The following is an 11487-nucleotide window of genomic DNA, read 5'->3' as shown; positions in this document are numbered from 1 at the left end:
ATCTGGTTACTCCATGCGTTGCCGATTTTCTAGCAGCTTTCTCTGCAGCACTACGTCAATGCTACCAAAATAGAGATATCTGGCCTGGACCCAAGCTGGAGATTAATTTCATGTAAATATTGTCAAGTTCAAGACAAGTCACAGAATCATAGACTTGTTTAGGTTGGAAAAGACCTTTAAAATCATCAAGTCCAACCATTAACCTAATACTGCCAAGTCCACCACTAAACCACATCCTTAAGTGCCACATCTACACGTCTTTTTAAATACCTCCAGAGATGGTGACTCAACCACCTCCCTGGGCAGCCTGTTCCAATGCCTGACAACCCTTTTGGTGAAGAAATTTTTCCTAATATCCAAGCTAAACCTCCCCTGGTGCAACTTGAGACTATTTCCTCTTGTCCTATGGCTCGTTACTTGGGAGAAGACACTGATGCCCACCTTGCCACAACCTCCTGCATTCTCAAGAAGCTTTACTTCTCACTGTTCTCCTGGTTTCTTGGGAGGCAGATGTACTATTAGCTACAAAGAGAGAAAGCAGCATTTGCCAGGCCCCACATGCTGGGAGGTCTTGCGCTCAGCCTCCTGTGGAGGAGACCTTGACAGAACTATCCAACAGGCTTTCAAAAAACCAAACAAGCAGCCTTGATCTAGAGTGATCAGTATCAGACACACAACACTAAGCTGCAAATGAGCAGTATGGCTTAGAAAGGCAATTCCAGCATAAGTTATTACACCAATTGCATCTAGGCTGAAGTGATTTCAGTGGCATTTCAGGCCAGTTTGTAATATCCAGGCAGGTAGTATCTTGTCATTGAAGAGATACTAAAAATAACAGCAACAAGACATTCACGGCAAAAAGGAGGTGAGACTTCAAAAGTCTTACATACTTTCTAGAACCAGAGGAAGAATACTGCATTGCTAGGAAAAGGTATGAGCCACATAATACAGAATTCACTGTCAACTTTGACTAGCGTGAGTGTTTTTTCCAGTTTGTGAATTAGGTTTGTGCTGAAGTGAGTTTGATCTGGAAGCTGTTTGGCCCCCTTTTGCTCCATCTTACTTTGCACTTAGTGGTGCCTGCTGGCCTCTCTGTCCTCTGTCACACCCATCCCATACAGCTGGCACAACACGTTTCTGGATTACCATGCCCCTTTTGTGCCGCACTGATCAGAGCTGGTTGCACTGCATGCACGTAGCACTGAAATCCCATGTGAAAACTAGCTTCAGGATGTTTTGGTTTGAAGATTCAAGCCCTTCAAGATTATAGAGAACTGTACGGGATTTTCCATATAGACAACCTGTGCCACCTTACAGTGAGATTACCTATAGCAAAATGAGCAGATATTTGATATAAATTGCTATGTCCTATCTAGTAAAACACAGTTTCTGCTGGAGCTTTGCTTCCTCTTGAATATTTAAAAATAACTTGACAGGTTAGCCCATTTCATAAAAAGTCAGCCACTCTGACACAGTACCATGCCTTTATAAAGGAGTGCCTTCAAAAAGAACACTGCTAAATTTAACTTTCTCAAAAAGCGCTAGTATGGGGCTCTCACAGCTCAAACACATACATGTTGTGCAGTCCTGAAGAGTAGTAGGACAGAGTAGGGCTAGGAGAGCGGGTCTGCTGTCGCGTAGGTTTGACTGTACGAGGAGGGATGGAAGGACTGGTGGAGGACGGCTTTGAACTCCGCGGTGGGACAGGGGGAGCATTCAGAAGCCTGCATTCCTCTTTTACCTGTACAAAAGAAGAACATGTAAGTAAGCAGTGAGAAAATCTGGGGAAGAGCACTTTCAACCAGATGAAACACATCTGGTTCTGCCTTGTTCTGTGAAAGGAAGTAATTAAAAAGGGAGAAGAGAAAAATTATGCTAAGTATATACATTTGCAACAGTAGGCGGCTGTCATAAAGTAGTCCGAAAGAATGCCTTGCTACCAGGAGAGCTACTAGCAATCTTTTTTTAGCATGCTCTTCAGTAGTTTGATATCCACTCATTTAAAAAGCAGCAGTAATGAAACAATGTAATATAACCTTCTAGTAACAAACAAAATCAGACCGACTGTTCTAGATATTTTACATTTTGTAAGGAGCAATTGATTAGGCTTAAACTTCATTAGTGTTGTTTATTTAGATGTAACAAACCAAGCTTACATAATGAAAAGATCTCAACAGACTTTGATGTTTCCTGACTGACTTCACCAGTGATATCAGCCATCCAAGCTCTAGGATAATTCTCAGCCTCCTTTCCCCAGGAATAGCATATGTATCTGGAGATTCTGTCCTTCTGTAGCTGTCAAAGCAGTCCAGGATAAGGCTAACTACAAAACGTGCAAGTTGAAAGGTGGGGGCAAAAGAGTTTGTTCAAATAATGCACCCAGCCAACAGGTCTACTTTTTGCAGCCAGCCAACTTTGCAGTGTAAAACACATGACACTAGCACTGCTTATCTGACATCTAGTTTAGTCTGCCTGTGTAGGAGCAAAATATCAATATCCATCCCCATAGAAAAAAATAATGGAATTAAGATCTTAATCTCGTCAGTACATATCTGTGAGAGCAACTTTATTTAGTTGGGGTAGAGGTGAGCAAGGCTCTTGAGAATTAGGCTGTCAAGCAGGATTTTTAAAGACCCACCACCTCCCCCTGGGCAGGAGGAGACCTCTAAGTTCTCCTTGTCTGAAACAGTCTTAGATAACAACACTGCAGAACTAAAAGTTATCGTAGCAGTTCTGCAACACATAATTAGCAATTAAAGTGACTTAATTTATTTAAAAACAAAATAAATGTGGAACCTTTTGCAATCCACTTCAGTGCTTTCAAAATGCAACAACCCATTTAGTACTTTTCTGAAATGGAAAACTGGGGACTAGGACATTGTAGTACATTTTTTCCCTAATTCAAAACAAGTCAAAATTACAGGAAATGCCCGACAGCATAAAACACTGAAATAAATCTTGCTCTAAGGGTGCTTATTTGCTCTTTCAAGAAAAAAAAATATCAATTTTATTCATGTTTGTTATTGAATTCAGGCATAAAACTCTTCAACCATTTTAGTGCTGTGCCCCAAGAATGCCTAAGGACTTCAGTCCCATCATGTCCCCACCCCCCGCCCCCCCGCTCCGCAGTCAGACTATGCAAAGTTAATACTGCATGCTATTGAACAAATATATATACTCATGGGGGTTCGAGACCATTCAGGGGAGCTCCTGGAGCACAGCAGACGGTCAGGGGGTTAAAGGGATTCTTTCCTGGGAAGACTGCCGGCATTCATAGGTGCTGGCGTAACAAACTATGCCAAGCTCCCTTGCTGACCTAGATTGCCGATCAGAACGAGGCCATAAATAATACCGTTTTGCGGTCCCAGTTGGTCCCTGTCACAAGACTGTGATTACAGATGCCAGACACAGCCTTCAGGAAACCCAGCAAAGGAATAAAAGGAGAGATTTTGCAGACTAAACTGACAGGGGCAAGGGGAAACTTCAGAGAAGAGCTACCCTCACTAGGTCCAAGACAACAGCAATGAAATAAGTGTGGGAGAGGAGGGGAACAGTCACAGTGCAGCACGACGATCACCTCGATGGCTGCTGCTGCTCTTAGTAGACAACACTCTTTCGCCCAGAAGCACTAGATGTCATACGGCTGCCTGATACAGACAAAGTGCATTTGCACTGCACGTCCTGGGACTTTTATTTGTCACCATCTGAGTCCTCCCATCCTCCAACACTCCTTCCTGTGACACGGGGACAGTGACCCCTTTCCAAAGGTGTGAGGTGCTACGCTGATTTTAAGACCTCTGGTCCTGTTCCTTGGTGCCAGCCCAAGCCCTGCCAGCAGCACCTGGGGCATCACTCCTGAATTGGGCATCGCAGGTGCCCGTCACAGTGATGCTTTCGAGGCTGCCCAGATAAAACCCACCCCATCACTGGCAAGACCACAAGCGTAATGCAAAGTGGTTCAATGCTCCTTGCCAACAGCAGCCTGAACTTCCAGCACACTCCATCAGGGACATGCTTTAAATCAATCAGGAAAACAGACTCTGATTTTATGCAAATTAGTGTTTGGGGACTGAAGCAATTTCTAATTTACAGGCCTTATTTCAGAGAGCATTTCCCCCCTCCCTCCCCCTTCTGCCTTCATGCTACTTTGATTTTCTAAAAGGTATTTAGAAAATACATGATATATCAGAATTCTTCAACCTGCCAGAGAAAAGAAAACCAGAACAACTTCTGAAATACCCAGCTGTCCTTTTTTCTCCTGCAAACAGCTCCTGTACACACATTTAAAATTTAGTGCATGCAAAAATACAATTGTCAGCCAACCTTCAAACAGAAATCTATGGAATATCTTTCTAGAGGGAGTGATGACTAAACCGCATGTTCATCAGCAGCTCTTGAGATCTACTTATTCTATAAATAACCTACGTGGAAACCATGCAAACATCTCCTCGGCCCCAGCCCACTGATGAATTCAGTAGGTCACTGATACTCATTCCAAAGCTGTTCCAGGAAGCCACAAACCTGAGTCTATATTATCATCATCTACGGAGATGTAGACTTTTTATTTTATTTTTATGGGGTTACAACCCCTGCCCACCCCTAAATGCAAGATACTATCTTTAGCAGAAATTTTTTCTTCTACGTGGCTAGAAAGCAATACCGAAATTGCTGACAGCACTCACATGTTACCTCAGTAATGTAAGACACGTAACAAAATTGCACATTTCAAAAAGACCTTAACAGGCAGCATACACATCTATATCTCAAATGCCACCCTGCTGCCCCCAGAAGGGAGCTGCTATGCAATGAGATCTCCCCAAATGTGAGGGTCCACACCGATGCTGTGCAGATGCTCCCTCAGCATCCCATCACCCATGCCTCAGGCATGATCCGGGGGGCCGGCTCCCCCCTGCCAGCAGGGCTGCCCTCACCCCAGCACCCCCTCGCTCTCCCACCCACTCCCTAGTGCTGGCTCCGGCACTCTGACCCTGTGCTGAAGCAGTTCAGCTCACAGAAAACAGCAGGAAACTAATCATTTTCCAGATCCAGACCTGGCCGCTTGCCCAGGCGCAGGAGTGCCAGAGCCAGCACAAAAGAGGAGCCAGGACCATGTGGCTGGGAAAGGAGGAGGAGGGTGGGACCAGCCCCACGCCAGTTTACGTCAGTGTAGGGTGCCAGGGAACCTCATCCCAGTATGGTGCTGCTGGGTACTTGGTCCCAGTCTGGCCAAAGCTTCAGTGCATACCTGACCTCGCAGGCAAGGGAGTGCTCGTGGGTTCCTGCACTTAGACATTACACATAAACACACTTTACTACGAACGCATAATGTCTTGACTTCCCTGTCTTTGCACAAGCTGCTGCAGCTGCTTTTTGGGGAAGTTTTGGCAGCGTAGTCAAAGGGCTGCAGTTGTGCGTTTTGTGTCTGCACTGGCATCCTCCTTCCCTCCCCTTGCCACACCGCCCCAGCAGCTGCACAGCCTGGCCAGGGGGATCTCCACAGCACTCCGCTGCAGGCTAACCCAGCACAAATAAATGCAGCTTTCAACCAGATTGTGACCTGGATCATGATGGGAAGGCTACAGTCAAAGCTGCTGGACTGTTAGATGGCAATAGGAAAGGGATGGGATCACTGTGGTTTGCTGCAGTTTGGTCTTAGATTAGTCTCGGTTTACTGTGCAGCCATGCTCTTGAAAATACCACAGCACTTGCAAGTGGAATGATTTTTTAATTTAAATTCCACCAGAAAAATGGCAAAACTGATTTGTTAAATACTAATATCCACCAAGAGTCACATGATGTAAGTACATATCATTTACATTTTGCTAAAGGCTCCTAGACACCTTTCCCTGGGGGAATTTTTCTTTTTTTTTTTTCTTCCAAATAACTGTGTCAAGTGACCACACAACGGGTAGATTTTCTGGCCAGCCCACATAAGCTCCTGTTGATAAAACATATTTGTATTTTTGCCTCTGAAGTCTCCATGACATTTCAGATTCGTAGTGATTTCTCCCACAAGTTTTCATTAGAAACCCTAGGACCAAAACCATGCTATGTTTAAAATCGAGTCCTCTACAAGGCTCATTTATCAACTCTGCAGAGTTCTTATTTAAACATATTTTCTTTCAATAAGCACTACAGAGCGATTAGTTCAGGTCTAGTTTGATACAGTTTCCCTGGGGACAACGACACTTTATAGTCTTCAAAATCTGCCACACACTCCTTAACAGACAGGACAATCCCACACCAACAAACACTTCAAAACCATAACAATTCTAGCTGTCATCATTATCAGGGCCTGTTAACTGAAGATGCACACCCCAAGGTGATCTGAGGCTGTTCAAAGTGGGGTGGTGCCCCACACACTTCAGCCACAGAAAATATGAGAAAGCATGGAGGCCGTGCGGAGAGATGATGTGGAAAGCAAGGGAAGGAAGTGACCCGGCAATTCTTAGACCTTGTTTGTGTGAGCAAAAAACCCCCAGAAACACTAACACAAGGACATAATAATGAACATGCTGTATAAGCTGTAGAACTACTTGTCCATACAAGCTGGTAATTTTGAATGCAGAAACCCTGAGAATCTAAAAAGCAAATGCATTCATGTTAGTGAAGTGAGGGATCACATGGTGAATATAACTGGTAGTTCCCCCACAGAAGTTTGACGCTGCCCTGCACTGGACACTACACAGTAACAAGGATTTAGGACTACTTAGAAAAAAAATTAAAAAATCCAGAAAGTATCAGGATTAAGCTACTAGATCAGTTATATTAAATATACTTCGGTGATTTTTAGGACATGACTTACACTTGGTAGGAAACTAGTTGGAAAGTTGCACAGCCCAAAAAGTCTCACCATCTCCTTGCCCTCCATGTGCCCCCGCTCCCAAGTCTTCCCTAAAAAACATCCCCAAGCAAAGTTCACCAGCTAAAAAAAGAAACAAACCAATATAAATAACACTGACTTACTGCTTCAGATTTGGGAGGCACTGGAGGTGGAGGTAGGGAAACATCTGAAGACTTTGTGGTTGCTCCAACAGTTGCAGGCACAGGAAGAGATGCGGTACCACACTTTGATCGGAAAGACCCTCTGGAGTTGTCACATTTGTTCTTCTCGCTTAGCGAGCGAGAGAGAGGCTGTTCACCAGCTTTTCCAGACCCTTGGTCCAACCACAGCTCTTCATAAGGAAGTTCTGGTTTTGTAGGCAGAAACATCGATTCTTCGCTAACTTCAGGAAAAAGGTAATCACTGCTACTGTCACCAGACTCCTGGTACTGAAGAGCATCGTGAGAGAAGAGCGCCCACTCGTTACACAAGTCCCTGCAGCCATGGAGGTTCACTTCACTATTCCCATGCAAGTTGTTTCCATAGACGCACACTGAGAGCCGGTGGAAGGACTGCGTCAGCTCGTCCCGTGCGTAGCTGAGGGAGTTGGGCACGTGGCTGTGCCCCGTGCATCGGCTCTTCTTCGGGCTCTTGCAGTCTTCATTCCAATCAGTTTTCACATCTCTCACGGCACGGGAATACTCATCTATGTCAAACTGTTCCTGGCATATATTAAACCAATGCTGGATGAGGGATTCGTGCCACAGCTCCCCCTTCACCAGACTGTCAGGTAGAGTAAATTTCGGAAGCGTCAAGTGCAAGGGAAAATGCATGGGAATAATTTTGTTGCCGCGAAGCACGCAACAAACCACCACAGTCTTTGTTTGAATGTTGACAAACTTGTACCTGTGCCCTTCACGGATAAAATGCAGGTCATAAGGGTTTCTTGGTGTAGGACTCGGCACAGTCACGTTAACAGGCAGCCTGGTTTTTTCTACTATATTGCGAATCGTATGCTCACCTTCTTGCATCTGCACCTCCAGTGGGCTGCGAGTGCTAAACTTGCCCTTACACTGGAAAGGGAGACTGATGCTTTCGTTGGTCCTGTGGTTCATGCAGATGAGGCAGGGCATTTTGCCTCTGCCTAGCTTACTAATTGAATTGAGTTTCCCAATTTTTTTGAAGATAGTGTTGAGTCGTGACTTCTCCTTAGAAGATTTTGCATAAAGGATTTCAGCTTGCCCCATTAAAGTGAGCTCATCCCCAGTACTAAGGGTAATGTTGTAAACCTCAGTGTCTTCATTGCATTCACCTGAAGCCACCTGCAAAATAATAACAAAAAGTTTGGTTTCCCCCACTGAAGATAATACTTCAAATCATATCAAATCTATTAAGACTGAACTTACAAGACCACATATGGGGAGAAACTAAACTCACTTTATTTGAGGAGCTGAGTAGTTAAGCACAATGTATTTAACCTGAAGTTTGGCCATATGAACTTTTTTTATTGTTCTGCACATTCCTGCATCTTACTTGAGGGGAAACAACCACCTGAAACTGCCAAAGAAGGCATGAGAAAAAACATAACCAGTTTTTAAAGAAAGGACAAATCCACATATCCCAGCAATTCAAACAGCCACTTGCACCATACAGCTATGACAGAGCAAATCTGGATTCCCTTGGGTATCTTTTTCCCGTCCCCTTGCTTTTGCTGTTTGCTGGAACTTATTCACCAGGCTCTTGAGGGAAGCAAACTTCTTCTTTCACCATCTTCAGCTCCCCGAGGAACAGAAAAGATGATGTCATCACTATAGATGAAGCATATCCCTTTGATATAATCTCTTCCAGGCTAGGCGGAATGACAGATGACATTATTCCTTGAAGAAGTCAAGAATATCTGTCTACCCCACATGCCTAACTCCCCCCTCTGCTTTGCTCTCCTAGTCATAGACTTCCTTCCCCATTTTTTTGATCACAATTGCAATTTAAGAGATTAAACAACATATGCACAGCCATGTGTGTGCTTTTCTAGTATGGAAGTTGTACTGGAGAAAAAAAAAAAGTAAAAAGCAAAACAGATGTCCAAGGCTCATTTGTTCCTGAAGTTATTTCCTTAAGATTAGAATAACTCTTTACAGAAAAGATTGCTCTACTTCACATTTGCGTGGTTTAATGTGAAAAGCCCTTTTCAGGGACCTAACAGAACCCACCAAGTTCTTCCTCAGCAGCAGCAGCAATCTGCTCATAAAGGAAGATGTGTCAGATAAAATGGTCTGTAACAGACCAGTAGCGTTTATTTGGAAATATTGAACACACTAAAAAAATTGCAAAGGAAAACATATGCTAAATTTGTACATCCCTTCCTCACCTTTGCAACCCCTAAGGACTTCACGGAGCTGTGTGCAGTTCAAATATCAGGCTTGAAACTCCAGTATCATCACAGAACAGCCACTGCATGAAATCAAGGCTGTAATTCCAATCAGTTATTAACTGAGAAGTGCTGCAGATAAGGCATCCCCTTGGAAGATGTGATCTGCAATTCACCCATATTTGTGGAGGTGTGATTATCTTCTGTGAGCCCCTCAGCGCAAACGCCCAGGCAGCACGGCCGAGGTGTGCCGCCTTAGCCGTTCAGTCTCGGGGCTTCCGCATAGGAAGTCCTCCAAGCCCTGAATTATCTAAACAAACACTAATTGGTCTAATCCAGGAAACTACTAGGATTTATGGGACGTAATACTCATTCACAGTTCACACCGCTGGCCAGACAGCATTTTGAAACGCCACGACATGAAAGGAAAGTGCTTGGGTTTTTGTGCGGCTAACACCGGTGTGACACTCATTGCTGGTTTCTCCTCAGAACGGCGGCAGAGCACTGCTTGTGAGCTGCGGCCACACAGCCCTGCCCTCGGTGGAGCTGGTGAGGACTGAGGACACACAGGGCTCTGTGCATATACCATTCATTCCCACCCTCTCTTTCTGGGAGGGTGCGTTCCGTAAGAATACCGGTTTCTAGTATCAACAAGTCCCCACAGATGGCTTCTTTGGACAACGCCAGCTACGCTGTCAGATATTTTAACCTGAGCTGCTGCAGTTACAGCTTGTTCTCTCTTCCTGTGGGACACTGGCTGGAGCGAGGGAGGTGTCACAGCCTATGGCTGTGGGAGCTCCCGCTTGGCCAACTCGCAGATCCCTGGTGATTCACAAACAAACAAGCCACTGTAGAAGGAAATGATGGGTCAGATGTGAAACCACAGAGGTAACTAACTGGCCAAGCTTCACAACAAAGATCTCATGAAGCAGCTGCTTGTTAATGGCATCCATTTCAACCAGCCAAACAGTAAATGGATTTTTAGATTCAACTGGCACATTTAAAGACAGTTATTATCAATTAAAAAAATCTGGGAAACTTTTTTTTTTTTTTTTAAATACAGTTATAGGATAACAATAGGTGAAATGAGGCTGAATTTTACTGTGCTGGAACAAAAGAAAAATCATGCCATGTTTCTAGTGGATGGTATCCCTGCCCATGGCAGGAGGGTTGGAACTAGATGATCTTTAAGGTGTCTTCCAACCCAAACCATTTTATGATTCTATGATTATGCTCCTTTACAGCAGTGGGTTAAGTCTTAAATTAACCTAACAGGGTTATGTTTTAAATTTTAAGACTCCCACAAATTCAATAACATTCAGAAGCCAATTACATCTACCGCAGAATACAGCCATCAGGAAAACAATGAATGATTATCTAGGAAACGCGTTCTTTGGGGAAAGCTCAGGTACGTAGTTTCTTTTGTTTAAGGAAAGGTTAACTCAGAAAAATAGATTTTGGTAACACCTGAGACAATAGCCTATCCTGGACTCCAATTGTTCTAATTTGTTATATTTTGAAGTAGAAGTTGTTAATCACTTGGACACATAGAAACTCCTTATAAAGATGATTTGTGGCTTTATACTGCTTGTTATACCTGCTAGATTTTATTAGACTAATGCAAGCATTTCATTCACTTCAGATATACAGTTCAATTTTATTTTTTTTTGGTAGAGCTCTTTTTAACTGTTAAGTCTGATTCATAGTTACCACATAAGGTTTTTACTATTAAAGCCAAGAGACCAGTCATAGCGCTACACACATTTATATAATACATACCACATTAATTTTTTATTTTTTTTACAGGTCACAAAAAATGGGTAAAGATTTTTAAAATAGAAAGAGTCTTCAGGAGAGCTATTAGCAGAAAAAAATATGCAAATATTTTTAAAGGAAGTTGACTAAATTCAGTAAGACAATATCCCATTTTTCTTTTATAAATGTGCCTCCCAAGACAAAGAATCAGCTAGTACAACTCTTCATGTTAGCATATGTGCATTTTCCCTCTCAGCCGAGAGGCACTATGCCCTGACTGCTACATTAAAAAGCTACTGGCTTCAGTGCTGTTTAAGGATGTCTCAAATAAATCAAAGTGTTCCAAAACTGACCCAAAACATGACAGGTAATACCGCAGAGCTCTAACATGAAGCATCCCTTCACATGGGATGTCAGGCAGGCCAGCTCCTGAGGCCACTGTGAGGCAATGGTGCTCACTATCCATGCTCCTTTCAGAGCAGAAACCCTCTAGCAGGTGCATCCACGTAGGTATGAAGCAGCAGGTCCGCTTCTTTCTTAC

General features: G+C 43.7%; 1 protein-coding gene across 1 annotated transcript in view; it reads right to left on the bottom strand.

The window, feature by feature from the left end:
- The window catches only part of GAREM1 (GRB2 associated regulator of MAPK1 subtype 1), a 103160-nt gene that overhangs the window by 8223 nt on the left and 83450 nt on the right, over positions 1–11487 (bottom strand). The window contains exons 4-5 of the mRNA XM_037381199.1: positions 6967–8145; positions 1575–1741 (exon numbers count right to left, since the gene is read on the bottom strand). Of these exons, the coding sequence (XP_037237096.1) occupies positions 1575–1741; positions 6967–8145 (1346 nt within the window). The remainder of the gene's footprint in view (positions 1–1574; positions 1742–6966; positions 8146–11487) is intronic.

Source organism: Falco rusticolus, chromosome 3, assembly GCF_015220075.1.
Source record: "Falco rusticolus isolate bFalRus1 chromosome 3, bFalRus1.pri, whole genome shotgun sequence".
Lineage (NCBI taxonomy): Eukaryota > Metazoa > Chordata > Aves > Falconiformes > Falconidae > Falco > Falco rusticolus.
The sequence above is the reverse complement of the archived record's forward strand: the minus strand, read 5'-3'. Positions and strand labels throughout refer to the sequence as shown.